This window comes from Pelophylax lessonae (genome assembly GCF_965119305.1).
Source record: "Pelophylax lessonae genome assembly, chromosome: 5".
In the NCBI taxonomy this organism is placed as follows: domain Eukaryota; kingdom Metazoa; phylum Chordata; class Amphibia; order Anura; family Ranidae; genus Pelophylax; species Pelophylax lessonae.
The window spans coordinates 449,623,496-449,640,994 of NC_138772.1; the positions used below are offsets into that span (position 1 = coordinate 449,623,496).

Below are 17,499 nucleotides of genomic sequence, written 5' to 3' on the forward strand. Positions count from 1 at the left end.
CACTTCATGACCTTAATGTGCTTCTTCTTGAGCCACTCCTTTGTTGCCTTGGCGGTATATTTTGGGTCATTGTCATGCTGGAAGACCCATCCATGACCCATCTTCAGTGTTCTGGCTGAGGAAAGAAGGTGTTATCCAATATTTTACAATACAAGCACTCTTTCAATGAGATGTAAAGGTACTAACAAATTTGTCCACATCTGTATATGCCAAAATATTTGTAAATGTTGTCATCTATAGTTGTGATACACAAAGAACAGAGAAGAAGGTGACACATTTGGAGCTTCCTGTTTAACTTGCCAACTACATGAACTGATAAGGAGCATTATAGTACTGGGACTCTATCCGTGCCTCTTGCAAGCTACCTGAACCCCTGAGCCAGTGTGACGCACAGTAGACCTATAATAAAACAGAATGTACCTGTGTATCTGGGAAAATTCCCAAAAACAGGAAGCTTTCATTTCAGGACAGTGGGAATAGCCATGTAAATTACTCCTTTATGACCCAAGGCCAACTGCACTTCCAGAACCACTGGTTTATAGTATAGCTACAGTCATTCTAGAGCAGGGTTTCTTAACCAGGGTTCCAAAGAAGCCTAGCATTCCTCCAGAGGTAGCTAAGGGGTTCCTTGAGCAATTTCTGTCTCTTCGATAAGTTTCCATTGACATCATTGATATTTTTAGCTATCGGTAAGAGGGTAATTCTCCCCAATGTGCACAAATGTAAGGAGCATTCTTCCCACTGACCATCACAATTATGTATCAGGAGTTGTACATATAGTACGTTTTAGCAGGCATTCTGAGACCAGAAAGTTTGTCTCGCAGTGCAAGTACTTCCTGCACAATCACATTTACTTGTACAGGGGGGGAAGAGAATAAAAAAGTCACATTTTAGAGACATACAGGTTGATTTATTAAAACTTGAGAGAGCAAAATCTGGTGAAGCTGTGCATTATAGTCAATCAGCTGCTAATTGTAGCTTGTTCAATTAAGCTTTGACAAAAACTGGAAGCTGATTGGTTTCTATGCAGAGCCGCACCAGATTTTGCCCTCTTCGGTTTTACTAAATCAACCATATAGATTTGCTTTGTTTGAAAAAAAAAAAAAACATTTATTTTTTTAATGAATATAATTTTCTATTTGTCTAGGCTTCTGCTTTTTGTTCCCGGTGTTCCTATGTTAGAGATGCAGCACACACAGTTTTGAGTAGAGGGGGTCTCATTATCCTAGAGATGGATCAGTTTGTATTCGGTCTGGTTTTCTTCAAACATCTATCTTGGATCACCTCCTTCAGATATGATTACTGACTACTCCTAACACAACAACATCCTGTTTTTCAGGGTTTTGTTCTCTGCTTTCACTATATTTTGATGTAGTAATGCAAACCATTTACATATAAAGATAGGTCAAGATGAGGTTGTTTTTGGAATGCCAATTTTGAGGTTTGTTTGCAAAACACTTTTACACTGGGTAAACTGTGGTCTAAAAATCTTGAGGTGAAAGAGACTAAAAAAATAGGATTTTTAACTTGCCTGTAAATTTAATATCTTGCAGTACAGTACAGCACACAGGCAATCCTGCACTCTGTTCCTGTGTTACTCTGTATTACTTGTTAAAACAACTTAGATCTTATGCAGTGGGGTAGGACTATCTAGGGGATACGCTGGGGCATGTCCAGTAAAGATTTGCAGTGTCCAATCACCTGAAGGTACCATCCTATAACCCAGGATCTATGAATATTCAGCCTGTGTCTGGTACTGTACTGCAAGATTTTACATTTACAGGCAAATTAAAACTCCTAATTTTATTTTAACTTTACAGGACAGGACAGAGGCTGGATATTCATAGATCCTGGGACATCTCCAAGCAATGAGTAAGAAGGGTGTGCATGGTGCAACAAGGCAAACAGAACTGTGCCAACAGGCTAAACAACTAGGGTCAGTGGACCCAATTCAGAGTACTGATGCAAGAACCTTGTGCCAAAAGCTGCATCCACAGAAGCTTGGATGTCCACCTGGTAGAACTTAGAGAAGGTATGAGCTGAAGACTAGGCGGTGGCTTTGCAAAATGGGGCAGAAGAGGCTTGATGTCAGAATGTCCAAAAAACTCTGGATCAACTGCGGGTATAGGATTGTGTATATGGGATTGTATGGTTGGGTTTTCATTAGGGATTGATCGATTTTCGGCAACACCAATATATCGAGGGCCGATATGCACTTTCCCTGATATATTGGAATCGGCCCCGGAAGTTAGTTATTGTTGTGATGTCATTGCGTATGTTGCGCTGCACACGTTCTGCCTTCTAAGATTGCCTCCCACGCCTGCGCGGTGCACACCTGACGTCATTCTCCGCGCGCTGCACACGTTCTGTCTTCTAAGACCGCCTCCCACGCCTCGTGTGCAGCCAGCTGCAGTCCGGTTACGGTGCTCACGGTGCCACCACAGGGTGCCAGCCATCCAGCCACAGCAGGGTGCCAGCCGCCAGCCATCCGACCCACAACAGGGTGCTAGGACAGCATCCAGCCACCCACCCACTCACCCCACAACAGGGTTCCAGCAAGCCAGCCACCCACATTTCACACCAAGCCAGCCACCCGCCACCACACAGTGTTCAAGCAAGCCAGCCACCCGCCACCACAGTGTTCCAGCAAGCCAGCCACCCACAACAGGGTGACACCAAGCCAGCCACCCACCACAGTGTTCCAGCAAGCCAGGCACTGCCACCCACAACAGGGTGACACCAAGCCAGCCAGCCACCCACTACAGTGTTCCAGGAAGCCAGCCACCCACCACAGTGTTCCAGCAAGCCAGCCACCCACAACAGGGTGACACCAAGCCAGCCACCCACCACAGCGCTCCAGCAAGCCAGCCACCCACCACAGTGTTCCAGCAAGCCAGCCACCTACAACGAGGTGACACCAAGCCAGCCACCCACCACAGTGTTCCAGCAAGCCAGCCACCCACCCACAACAGGGTGCCAGCCAGCCACACACACTGCCAGTCATCAGCCACCGACCCAAAACAGGGTGAAAGCAGCCAGCCACCGCACAACAGGGTGCCAGCCAGCCACCCACACTGCCAGGCGTCAGCCACCAATCCACAACAGGGTGACAGCAGCCAGCAACCCCACAACAGGGTGCCTGAAGCAACCCACACTGCCAAGCGTCGGCCACCAACCCAAAACAGGATGCCAGCAAGCCACCCACACTGCCAGGCGTCAGCCACCGACCGACCCACAACAGGGTGCCAGCAACCCATCCACAGCAGGGCAGGGTGCCAGCAGCCAGCCAGCCATTTTTTTAACTTTATTGTCTCTTTCAAATTACAGTAGAGATGGATGAGGACAGAAAAAGTAAAGGTGTGGTCTGGGACTATTTCTCGTCTCAACCATCTCCAGGAAAAGCAGCAGTGTGCAACACATGCACAACCAATATAAGCATGGGATCAGTAACTGCAAAAAAACAAAAATACGTCAAATCTTTGGGCCCATCTAAAAGTTCATCATATTCAATTATATCATGCAGCACAGAAAATACAAAATTAATATCAATCTGATTTTGAAATACCTCCTCCACTATCCCAGGCAACTATAACAGATAGGTTTCAGGAAAAAAAAAGGTGTCGCTGTCTAGATTCAGATGGAAGATCCCAACTGCTGGACAGAGTAATCACAGAGATGATGGTCACTGATAACCAGCCATTTACAATGGTGTCTGACTCAGGATTTAAGCGGTTGATGTCCATACTTGAGCCAAGCTACACACTGAAGAGTGAGAAGTATTATCGAACCGAAATGCTGGGAAAGATTCACCAAAAAGTCGTTGAGAAAGTAAAGGCTATGCTGCAATTAGAGAATGCTGGCAACTCACTCTCATTCACGACTGACTGCTGGTCAGGACAAACAGAGTCAGTGTCACTAATGATTCTTACATGACACTTCATTGACAGTGAATAGACAAAAAGGCAATTGACATTGAATACAAAAGTGATGCAAGGATCCCACACTGAGTGCAGTAGAAAAATGTTTCTAGGCATGCTTGAAATCAACAAAGACCGAGTGATGCTTGTGCTACGTCGAGACAGTGGAGCAAACATGAAGAAAGTAATGAGGCTTGCTGATATGTCAGACCTCAGTGTCATGACACACAACACCCTCCAACTTTCAAATGATGCTCTGTCAAGCCAAAGAGCTTCGACTGATATATGTTTTGAGAAGCATGAAGAGATTAAAAATGTTGTGCTTGCAAGTCTTTTGAATCCTTGATACAAGAACCATGCTTTCTCTTCTGATGATGTATTGGCCAAGGCAAAACAATGTCTGACAGAAGATATTCAACAGAAGGTTCCTGCCAAACAGACAAGTACAGAACAGCATTTTTATAATCTGAAAGAGCAGCATGCTGCAAAAATTGAAAAATGTCCACAAATAAGACAACGAACAGAAGAGAATCTTCTTCATCGTGGTCCAATTGATCAGGATATTTTCAGTGTTTTATTGGGGCCTCATGCAGGCCTCTTCTGAATCTGCAATAATGAGCCTGGATGATGAACTTCATCTCTATTTGAAGGAACCAGTAATTGACAGAAGTGGTGATCCTCTTCAGTGGTGGAAAGAAAATGAGGCACGCTACAAAAGACTTGCTTCCCAAGCTAGAAGATACCTCTCTCTTTCTGCTCCTCTGTCCTCCTCTCCTCCTGTACCAAGTGAGCATGTTAATGAAGTGGCAGCATTATATGAACAAAACAGAAGCCGTTTAACAGGTGACAATGGACATGCTGAAATGTTATGCTTTCTGCAGTATAATATTGTTCTACTTAACTGGGAGTATTGAAAAGTCTAGTAGTACTAGTCCACTCCAATCCACTGTCTAGCAGTTTTGCACTGACTGCAGTAATTGCAGTGAGTGCACTACTGCAGCAGTAGTCCACTGACTCCAGTCCAATCCACTGTCTAGATTGTGCCTAGCTTTTTTCTAGAAGTGTTGCACTGACTTCAGTAGTTGCAGTGAGTGCACTACTGCAGCGGTAGTCCACTGACTCCAGTCCAATCCACTGTCTAGCTGTTGCCTAGCTTTTTTTCTAGCAGTTTTGCACTGACTTCAGTAAATCATTGCAGTGATGCACTACTGCAGCAGTAGCCCAATAACTCCAGTCCAACTCCAATCCACTCTCTTGCTGTTGTCTAGCTTTTTTTTTCTAGCAGTTTTGCACTGGCTGCTGTAAATCACTGTAGTGAGTGCACTACTGCAGCAGTAGTCCGCTGAGCCCAGTCCAATCCACTGTCTAGCTTTTGTCTAGCATTTTTCTAGCAGTTTTGCACTGACTGCAGTAATTGCAGTGAGTGCACTACTGCAGCAGTAGTCCACTGACTCCAGTCCAATCCACTGCCTTGCTGTTGTCTAGCTTTTTTTCTAGCAGTTTTGCACTGACTGCAGTAGTGATTTAAAATCATTGCAGTGAGTGCAGTGCACTACTGCAGCGGTAGTCCACTGACTCCAATCCACTGTCTAGCTTTTCTTCTAGCAGTTTTGCACTGACTGCACTGCAGTAGTGATTTAAAATTATTGTAGTGAGTGAGTGCACTACTGCAGCAGTTTATGCATCATTCACAATCAGATGATGTGAAACTGATGTCCCTGCAAGTGCAGTTTTCATGCAGTTAAGGTGTAAAGAATGAGCCCTTAATGTTAAAAATGTTAATATATAAAGATTAACATGTTCAGTAACAGAGTTGTGTTGAAATTTGTGTTTATTTTGCAAAATTTTAAATGAACAAAAATATCGGCCAATATCGCCCGATACCGATATTTGATCGCCAAAAAATCGGTATGGGCAACGAAAAACTGATATCGGTCGATCACTAGTTTTCATTACTGGTTTTCTTTTTCTTTTTTATTGGTTGAGCCAGATGGACTTGTGTCTTTTTTTAACCTGACTAACTATGTAACCCCATCGATCTGGTGGTGTCAGCATGAAAGAATGATGAAGGTGTTGTATTCTTTAGAGTGTAAGCTCTTGGGATGAGTTGTCTTATCCACCTGGCAATAGTGGATTTTGAAGCATAATGTCCTTTGCGAGGCCCTAATTACAAGAAGTCTATACAAGCTGCAGCTTATAAATGGCCTCTGATAGCTCTTACAATGTCCATACAATGAAGAGTAATTTCTTTGAGTTGTTTAGGAGAAGAGCACAGAAGGAAGAACTACGCTATATTACCAAAAGTATTGGGACACCTTCCATTACACGCACATGAACTTTAATGGCAACTTAGTCCATAACAACAGCTTCAACTTTTCTGAGAAGGCTGTCCACAAAGTTTAGGAGTGTGTCTAGGGGAATGTTTGACCATTCTTCCAGAAGCACATTTGTCATGTCAGGCACTAATGCTGGGGGTGAGAAGGCCTGTCTCACAGATTCTGCTCTAATTCATCCCAAAGGTGTTCTATCGCGTTGAGGTCAGGACTCTTTTCAGACCAGTCTAGTTCCTTCACCTCAAACTCACTCATCCATGTCTTTATGGACCTTTCTTTGTGCACTGGTGTGCAATCTTGTTTGAACAGGAAGGGGCCATCCCCAAACTGTTCCCACAAGGTTGGAAGCATGAAATTGTGCAAAATGTCTTCACTGAAACTAAGGGGCCAAGCCCAACCCCACACCATAATCCCCCCTCCACCAAATGATTTGGACCAGTGCACAAAGCAAAGTCCAAAAAGACATGGCTGAGCTAGTTTGGGGTGGAGTCCTGACCTCAACCTGATAGATCACCTTTGGGATGAATTAGAGTGGATACTGCGAGCCAGGCCCTCTCATCCAAATCAGTGCCTGACCTCACAATTGCGCTTCTGGAAAAAATGGTCAACACTCCTAGACCTTGTGGACAGCCTTCCCAGAAATGTTGAAGCTGTTATAGGGTGGGCCAACCAAATACTGAGCCCTACGGGCTAGGACTGGGATGCCATAAAAGGTAATGTGCATGTAAAGGCAGGCGTCCCAATATTTTTGGTAACATAGTGTATATCTTGATTAAGGCGAGATACCATCTAGGGTAGAAAGATAGGTCTTAGGGCAAGACTACCTTGTGAAGGATGAAGAATGGCTCCTTAAAAGAGGGAACAACTAGTTTAGAAACCCGTCTGACAGATGCAAAAGGTTTTTACAAGGAAACATTAAGCCAGGAAAAGGAGATTTTCGGCCTTATCAATTTTGTTCCAAACTTATCTCTTAAGAGTACTTGGGGCCAAATTCTGGTTATGTCTCAATTTTAGAAAGGCCTAAATGCAAGGCACAGATACATTTCTAATTAAAGTGCCTGCGTTCACATTTGGCAAAGAAGGATTTCCAGTACGTAATACATTTTTGTAGAAGTGGCTTTTCTGGCTTAAGAGCTATGTGGAAATGATACCTTTGTCCCTCGAGACCTGGGTTTCAACAGCCAAGCTGTTAAAGGCGGTGACTAAAAAGCAGGATGGAACAGGGTGCACTGAGACAGCAGGTCTGGCTTGTTTGAAAGAGGCCTGGGATCTTCTATTAGAAGTTTGGGTATGTCTTTTTACCAGGTTCTCCTGAGACAGTTTGGTGCAATGAGAATCACTTGTTTCTTCTGTGTATTTTGAAGAGCAGTTGAGGTAGAATTTGCGGTAGAGGAAAAGCATGCATGAACTTAAATGGGGTCCAGGGAATTGTCAAAGCATCTGATGACAGTGCTAAAGGATCCTTGGTCCTGGCTACAAAAGGCTCTAGGTGGAAGTGGTGGTAATTTTGTGATCTGTGGTATGATGTAACACCTAGTCATCCACCTGAGACTAAGCTCTGAATGCTGGAAATTTTACTGCCAAGTTTCTAACATCTGGCACTCCATAAGCAACATTTTTTAACCACAATTCCTGGTTTATTGATAGGTTTAATGTAGCAATTAATACTAGTCTGGAAACCTGTAATAAATGAGGCTACAATATTGGTCCAATACACGGTGAACCTGTCTTATCTGTCCATGTCGCTGGTCCCTTATTAGGGTGCAGGCTTCCACCGTCTTGATGGACATACTCCCAGAAGGGTCTTCAGGGTCTGGGTTCCATATGGATGGTCAGTGGCCCGGACCAGTATAGCACCCTACGGCTAACTAAATGTGTTGCCAAGGTGAGCACCTAAACAGGATCTGGTGCCCAAAGCAACAATACAGGCCATTCCCACAGCGTGGGGTCCAGTACGGCTCCTAAGGTTTTAGTGTGGTTACACAAATCTGGATGCACTTTTCTATTGTGTTAGAAGACAGTGAGAAGTTAATCGAAGAATACGAAAAAAAAAAATCTAAAAATGCTAATTCTTGGCTGCCATGTCAACTCTGAGTCAATAGCCTGGAAAAGGATGTGGATAATAAGGTCTGATTTTTCTTATCTATTTAAGTGTTCCAGTTCACTGAAAGAAATAAAGATCAAGTTTCAAGCATTAGTTAACTCTTAAATTTTAAACTCATTTACAGCAGATTACCTCACTACTCACCTTGTGCACTTGCTACTTTTGAAAATAAATCTTTCTTCTTAGTTGAGCTGGTCCAAAAATCGCGAACTCAGGTATCCAGATTTTGTGCAGCTCGGTTGCTTTTCACGGGGGGTGGATTTACTAAAAGCAAATCCACTGTGCACTACAAGTGCACTTAGATCTGAGGGGAATATCTGAAATGAGGGGAAGCTCTACTGATTTCTATCATCCAATCATGTGCAAGCAAAAATGCTGTTTTTTATTTTCCTTGCATGTCCCCCTCAGATCTACAGCGAGTGCACTTGTAGTGCACAGTGGATTTGCCTTCAGTAAATAAACCCCATGGTCAAATGGTGTCACCCTTAGCTCAGAGCGAAAGACTCCAATCCAATGCTTTGATGCTGCCTGTTTTGTCATACACTAGCAGCCAGGGAGTACTAATAGGAGCACACATGTGCAGTGTCTGCATTGGATTACGAAATGTGCAGTCTCAAAAAGCGGGAACAAGAGGACTTTCTTTGAAGTTATGAATGCATTCTCCCCAACAGAACCTCAAGGAAGCAGTACACAGGAACCTGAAAGTTGTGGTTGTGAAGAAACAACATGTAAGTGTTCTAGACATTTTTTAAAGGAAGCTTTTATTTTCCTATACTCAATGGCACATGGCAGGTCCATAATGGCAGTACTTTTTTATCATGGCAATCAGGATCTTTCAATATTTTTGCAGAATAAACATTTTCTTAGGGACACATTTTGTTTATGTGCAAGCCCAGTAGTACAGATCATTTTTCTTAGCAGGGGATATTTTATAATAGCAACTATGTTTATGGTGTATTGTGTGCAAACTGAGGGTGTTCTGCATTAAATAACTCCGTGCAGGTCTTTGTAAACCTCTAATACCATTGTTTTTTATTTCAACATTCATGGAGCTGTCGCACCTTTGCTTTGCACCTGTGTGCTTTTCCATCTGAAAACAGAATACTTAAAAAAAAAAAAAAAAAGCATGGAGTTATGGAGTATAAACCCTAAAACAAGCAACATACAGTATGCATGAAACAAATCAATTTCTTATACTTTGACAAGTAAACAGTCAGAGGCGGTTTGCACATGAACTGATGTGGTTTTACTGCATTTGGCCATTATCACACTGTCTCAAAACGTGATGGTACACAGGTCGAAAAACAAAACCAAAACAGAAGAAGAAAACTCTTTTGTCATACTGACAGTGTCTATCCAGCCATAGAAATGTTACCACTCATAATACCGCTTCGTGGTCAGTGTTACATGCTTTTCATCTCTGGGCTAGCCGATGTCAAGAGCACAGAATGCAGGTATTAAAAACACTCAGTTGATGTAACTGTGAGTCATTACAACACAATGGGTGTAAATGTTCGTCACACAACAGCGTGGAGGGCAGGAGAAAGGGGAAAAAAATTCTAAAATAATTAAAAACCCAAAATAAGAACAAGATCTTTCTGCTTACTACTTATCGAGGGTGGGTTGGATCTAAACTGCAGAATCTTGGGCACACTGTGACTCAATGCTACAAACATCAGCTCATGTTTTTAAGCAAATGTTGGGCATGATACAATTGGTTAGTCTGGATCTTCTGCTAAATGCTGTAATGGAGTGAAGACTGCAATTTTGCTCCAGAAAAGATAAGCCGTGACTATATATGAAGACAACAACTACAACTTTCACAAGCACTAAGCACTGTCATTGGTTAAGTTTTAAAATATCAAAGCATTTACTAAAACAAAACGAAAAAAAAATAAAAATAAAATGGTAATACCAGTAAAACAGAACACTAAACTGCTAACCAATGTGATTTTCTTAAATTTTTTCTTTTTCATTTTTTTTCTTTTTTTTTTGGTTTTGAAGAGCTTAGCTGGTTGGAGTTTAGTTTCTGTTCTCTTAACACTTTTGCTAATAAACTCTAAATTGAAGCACTAATAAGATCAGGTTTCTGCTGTCTCATAGCCATTAAATTAAAGATGTGGTCTCAGATTGCAGGGGAAGTGCTTTACGCTAATATAAGTCCCCTCTTTGTATAAACAGTACTCAATATTATCTCTTGCTTTAGGATAGCGTTGTCTTCACATAAGACTTGTTTAATGGTATTAGTGATTCGTTTCCTTGTACACGTACACCCTATTGCGTGTTGACAGGTTTATAAGGATGCAGTGGCCGCCGCCGCAAAGCTCCTAGACGATGGCCTTTGGATCCTTGCAGTCCTGAGCAGTGGTGCCTGAGTTAGCCTGCGTAGTGTCTGACTTCTCTCCACGATGCTTGGCTTGTCTGAAAGATTAATACATGGACAAGAGGCTTTAGGGTCTGGGCCTGCACATCTCAAGACATGTTTATTAGCAGATGGCCGGGGAAGACTCAAAGGTCGACCTCACCGATGACATTTTGAAGTGAAACAACAATATTTATGTTCAGATAACAAGATGATGAGATCATGCCAGGATCCCTCTGATGGAATCACTGTTTAGAACTTAAAAAGCTACCCTATCTCTTGTCATGTCTGCCAATGTCACATTTCATTTCCAAGGCAATTATCTCTACATCCTCTGCAATTAGTTTAATGAAGTGCAGAGATGAAAGTTGAATGCTTGCTCGATCTCTCACCTAGTTTTGCTTTCCGATAAATTAGTTTATCAACTATAAATATATATCAATCCAGACAATTCCTTTTATTATTATACAACAAATATTTTGGCAAATATATACTAATTTATATATGTTTAATGTCAAAAATGTATTTATCAATATATTTACAGAGCTATTTGTCCTATGAAACTGCATACACATGTGTTCTGCACAAATGGGACAAAACCGAATGCTATTAAGCTAATTTCTCTTCAGGTTGAATGAGTGAATTAGGAAAATACTACATTATGGCTACTAGATGCAAATGATGATAATAAGAAAATAATTCTTATTTACTTTGATTGTCAGCTCTATCTTGTGCCATAATTCAGTATTTTTCATGTTCACACTTTCGACCTGTAGAGAAAATAGAATTTCGCCCCCATATGCTTAGAACAAATGTATATGCAGCTTTACAGGATGTATAGTTCTGTAATTTTTTTTAAATATACCAAATAGTATCATTGTCTTATAACAAGTAAACTGTGGATGGACAAACACAAATGTTTTTCTATACAATAGTAATAATAGAATACTAGATTACATTAGTGTGAGGGTAAAGCTCTCACATGGTTTATTTCAGAATATTTATATACTGACTCAAGAGGTTAGTATTTTTTATGCACTGTAAGCATTTCGGTATAACTTTTGAACAATAAGCTCTTCCCTAACACTGTGCGGTAACAATTATTTTACACTTACAATCATATGAAATGAGATTGGTTAATAAATGGTACAGAACACAGCACTAACAAAGAAAAACATAGAATTTGGACTTACCTTTAAATTTCTTATTCTGCCTTAAAGTACAGGACACATGGCCTGTATTCATAAACATAGCTGTGTGCTGTGGGGTGCCGATTCCCCCTGCTTCCTGATGCCCCCTCTCTGTCTGTCCCCTGCATTGCTGCCAGCTTCCCTCCTCTCCCGCTGGCTGCTGTGGGTAATGTTTCAGGATGAATAAATAAATGAACAAAGTGAGCGAACATAACTGAAGCATAGCAAACTATGTTTACTATGGTTCAGATTGTGACTAAACAGGAAGCTGCTCAGTAAAGAGCACTTCCCATTCATTCACTGTCAAGTGTAGCTGAGGCTGTAGAGAAAGTGACTGGGGAAGCTCTGTCCTTAGTGTATCTTTCTCTCTTTGATATTTCACCAAAGCCCACAAATGGGGCTTTTAAAAACAATGTTAAAAAAATTGTAAAAAAGATCAAATAATAATAAATAAAAACTACTGACACCAATCTCAGCTCTACTGATATATACGCATGTGTTTTTGTGCTCTAGGGTGCACACCCATGTTCATAAACCATAGGTTATATGCAGGCTACCTTCAGGTGATTGGACACCGTAAAAAACTTGCTAGGGCCACCCCTAGCGCAAGCTCACATAACCACACCCACTCCTTGAGACTCCAGATTTTATGCAAGAAATGAGGTGTGACCACAGAGGACAAAAGGGGATTGTGCCGTGTCCTGTACTGCACTCCAAGATAAGGAATTTAGAAGCCAAATTATCTTAATTGTACAGTACATGACACAGAGGTTGTATTCATACACGGGATGTTCCCAAACATTTGGCAGAACTGCCAACATGCCCACAATAAACAAGGGAAAATTTGAGCTTTACCCATAAAAACTTGCTGAAAATAATGTTCTTTAGCAAGGAACATACATTCCACATTAATAATTATGCTACCAAAATGAATGTGTGCTGTAAACTGCCTCCAACATTGTTTCTTTTACTTCTTGCTGGAGGCTCCCATTTTGGTAAAGCCCAGAGCCAATGAACAGCAGTAAATCTTTAAGCTGTCAGTAGATCGGCCTCTACAAATTCAGCACATTGCCTAAAAATAGAGCATTTGCAGAGCAGGGTAAAACGGTGTATTACTGGATTTTAAACAGTATACGCACTTATTTTTAATGTTTTACATTAGCTATACCTGCAAAAGGGGTCAGCCAGAAATGATCTAGCAGGACTCAGGTTCTTTAAAGTGGAACTTTAGTCAGAAAATTGAGGACACTCAGGTGACAATTTGAAGCATCTTGTGGTCAAAGCTCGCATCGGCCAAGGTCTAAACATCCCCCTGGTAAAAAATGTGAATAGAGGACCAGGTGATGGTACTTACAAATCTTGCATACAGATACTTGATGCCCAACAGCTTGAAAGATACCAACAGACCTGGGGGGGGGGGGGGGTAAATGGAAGCTGTGGCCCTGGGAGCCCTAACCAGCTCCAACCAGCATAGAGAAATGTCCTTGGCATGCTTTGGAGCAGGACTGGGGGAAGGGAGGACAATAGCTTTTTTTCAGGTGGAGAGGGGAGACCACCTTGGGTAGAAAAGCAGGCCTTGGTTTCAAAAGGACCTTGACTTTGTGCAAGACAAGAAAATATTTTTTTAAGAAGGGGCTGCCAGCTCAGACACATGCCTAAGAAAAAAAGGGAGTCTCTGAAGTACAAAGAGCACTGGTTTGAGACCTCAAAAGAAAACAGGGGGTCAAGTTGGGGGATTTATATGAGAAACTCCCTGAAGAGAAGTCTTGATTAAGGATTGCAAAGTGAAAGGTTTCAGGGAGAGAATGGATAAGGCAGAAACATGTCCCTTAAGGGCCAGATGCTTGTCAAAAGCATATTGAAGAAAGGGCAAAAGATAAACATCAGTGTATTTCTTGGGACCCAGCTGTATGTCCTCACATCAGGCAAAGTAAGCCTTTCATGTCTAATTGGGGACTGTGATCAGGTTTATTAAAAACCTCTGAACTTTTCCGCTGCAGAACTGGTACATTCATTTCCTGTGACTAAAGTTGGCACAAGGCAACCAGTAAATCTGCTTTTTTTTTTTTTTTTAAGCGGACACTGCAACATGGGACGTGTAGTTTAGCTGGAGGGCCCTAGTTTCAAGATCCCTGACCTAGGCATTCAAGATTTGTGATTAAAGTAAGTATTAGGCCTTGATTTTGTGGTTGATACCTGGGGAGAGCAAAAAGATCCCTTCCCCTGATTAAGGGTAGTAGCTCTAAGAGTAGGACACTTAGGCTTTTGCTTACTGGGTAGGAGCATCTTTCCCTCAGTGACTCCCTTGATGACTTTATCAAGGGATTCCCCAAATAGGCACTCAACATCAAAGGCCATGCGTATAAGGAAACTCTTACAAGCAGGTTTAGCAGACCAAAGCACAGAATTCTGTACATAGGCATACAGATAAAAATGGATTTTTGTAAAATCTTACCGTAAAATCCTTTTCTCTTAGCTCATTGACAGACGTAGTCCTCGGTGATTCAACACCCTCGGGTTATGCTGCCCTCTACAGGAGTAGGACTAGACAGGAAAGAAAACGTTCTGGCCACACCCTAGGGGCAGTCCCAGAGGGTATATCCTCTCACTTCCTGCTCTAGCAAATCAGTTATGTCACAAAGCAATGTTTAGAGAATTTAACCCAACCCAACTTAAAAACAGAGGGGCGGGTACTACGTCTGTCAATGAGCTAAGAGAAAAGGATTTTACGGTAAGATTTTACAAAAATCCATTTTTCTCTATCGCTCATTGACAGACGTAGTCCTCGGTGATTCAACACCCTCGGGACGTCCCAAAGCAGTACCACAAATGAGGGGTGGGAAAAATGGAACTCAAATCCAATCTAGAAGGCCCAACCGGTGCCAACTAGAAGTTTACCATGCTCATCCTCAGTGATGAGACTCAACAGAAATTTTTCAACAGAAAAAAACCCTCGAGGTAGACCACCGGTCTCCTCAAATTGCGGCCTGCAAAACCTTGCGGCCAAATGAGGCATCCGCCGATGCCATCACATCAATCTTATAAAATTTTTGTAAAGGTATGTACCGACGACCAGGTGGTCGCCTTACATACCTGGACCACTGACGCCTGATGGCGATAGGCCCAGGAAGTACTGAGCGCTCGAGTGAAGTGCGCCCTAACAGGAAACGGAGGATTCCGACCCTTAATAGAATAAGCCTGTACCACCGTCTGCCGCGACCATATCTAGATGGATCAGTCAGACACAGGCAATCCCCTTCAAGGGCTATCCGTGATCACAAAAGTGAGTCCGTCTTACGAAAACCACTTTAGGAAGGAAGGATGGATTCGGAAGAAGAACCACCTTATCCCTATGAACCACCAGATCTGGGGAACGACAGGATAATGCGGCCAGTTCTGACACCCTGCGTACAGAAGTAATGGCCACCAAGAAGGCCACCTTCTGGGATAATGTAAGCAAGGGAATCTCCCTGATATCTTCAAAGAGAAGTTTCTGAAGAACCGACCACACTAAATTAAGATCCCAGGCGGTAAGGGTGCGCGCACTGGCGGAGCCAGCTGTCGCACCCCCTGGATGAAATTCCGCACCAAGGAATGATTAGCCAAAGGTTTCTAAAAAGAAGATTGCTAACGCCGAAAACCTGACCCTTAATCGTGCTCAAGGATAGTTTCTGCTCAACCCCTTGTTGCAGACAGACCAAGATTCGGATCACCGAATAGGTATGTGGGGGAAATCCAAGAGATTCACACCACGCAATATAAGACTTCCATGTGCTGGAAGTCGCTTTCCTTGCTTTAACTGGAAGTAGGAATAACTGAAGCTGACACTCCCTTGTCCTTCAGTACCTGGGTCTCAATGGCCAGGCCATTAAGCCAGTGACTGTAAAGCAAGATGGAAGATCGGTCCCTGAGACCGCAAATCCTCCCTGAGAGGAAGTCTCCAAGGAGCGTCCGCGACTAGCCTCACCAAGTCGGCGTACCAGGCTCGACGAGGTCAGTCCGGAATTTCCAGAATAACTGGAATTCCCTCCACCTCTATCCTGCGAAGAAGTTCCCGCAGCAACTTGAGAGGATGGAAGGCACGCCGTAGCTGATACTGCCCCCACGGGACGATTAGCGTTTCTGTTGCGTTCGCTAGAGGATCGCGGTGCGAGCTACAAACCTCCGTACCTTCCTGTTGAGCCAAGGTGCCAACAGATCCACATCCGGGATGTCCCAATGAAGGGACAGCTAGTGAAAAACCTCTGGATGAAGAGGCCATATGCGATTGGATCCAAATCGGGCTGCTCTAGAGCTGCTCGATCCAGTAAATCAGACAAAATCTGATCGCTCTCAGTTCCGATACCCTATTGGTAATCTGGATACTATCGGAAGAAATGACTTCCCCTGGTTGAGCATCGGAGACTTCCTGGTCCGCTCGCTCAACCGGATCCGATTGTCCAGGGAATCGGAATTCTGATTCCATTAAAAAAGAATCTCCTTCAGGAGAATTCGGGTATGAGACTGGGTATACGGTACTGCCTCTAAGAAGGCCACCATCAGTCCCAGCCAATTGACGGACAGCAACATCCGAATCGTTGACTGAACCTTCTGGAGTTTCTCCGCAAGGAGAAACTCTCTTGCCCAGGATGTATCCAACCTTAAGCCCAGATATAGAAAAAAGGAATGTATACCAGCGCTATGGAGTTTTCCGTATACTGAATCAGGCTTAAAAGGTTTAAAAAGGTGGTGTAAGCTGCCTCCAACCTACCTCTGAGGTAGTAAAATAGAAAGAATTGCAAAAATGTTGGGACCGGCGCTACCACTTATAAAACGTGCATGTGCAAAATAGAAAGTGCATATAGTGCTAAAGGTGCACGCAATTAATATAAATATATATATATATATATATATATATATATATATAAAGTGCTACGTGCTGTTTATGGGCTGTGCCTTGTGTACCATACTGTAAACATCATATGTTATGCATATACTTATACAAATAAAGTGCCGAGTGCTGATATTGCCAAAACCCCGTGTAGTGATTAAGAAATCAAACAAAGTATGGTGTCGGTGGGTGATTCACCGAAAACACCGCTGCTTACCACACTCTTTTGGCCGATACCTCGACACTTCTTCGGTCACTAAAATAAAGGATAAGCCTCCATTGCGTAGCATATGTTATGTCCAGACAAACAAACGTAGCATCCACTCACAGTTAGGGAGTTCACTATCAGCTTGGAGAGGTGTTCGCCGGACCGCTTCCGCGTTCCACCGGCTCAAACCACCGTTCCCGGAAGTGACGTATTGACGTACGTGAACCACGCCCTACGCGTTTCGTCATACGACGTCATCTGGAGCGTGCCGTCCATCTCTACTCCCGGTCTTTTTATAGGCTGGGATGGCGCCATCTTGGTGTACCTACTTTGCGACCGAACACGGCGGCCATCTTGGTGTACCTATTCCGTAGCCTAGATAATATTTTACTCATCATGTGAACTCCCTTCATGCTGTGTTTGCCGTACTTATAAAACAATAATCTTTATTAAAACAACAAGTACGACTAAACATAAATGACTATTGGTAATTAAAATGAAATGAAAAGTTTGTT

General features: G+C 42.8%; 1 protein-coding gene across 4 annotated transcripts in view; it reads right to left on the reverse strand.

Annotated features, from left to right (window-relative positions):
* Window positions 1–10,155: 10,155 nt before the first annotated feature.
* The window catches only part of STAU2 (staufen double-stranded RNA binding protein 2), a 559,013-nt gene continuing 551,669 nt past the window's right edge, over window positions 10,156–17,499 (reverse strand). For all 4 annotated transcript variants that reach the window (XM_082259761.1, XM_082259759.1, XM_082259760.1 and 1 more), the window contains one exon: window positions 10,156–10,775. In XM_082259761.1, the coding sequence (XP_082115887.1) occupies window positions 10,682–10,775 (94 nt within the window). In that variant the 3' untranslated portion in view covers window positions 10,156–10,681. The remainder of the gene's footprint in view (window positions 10,776–17,499) is intronic.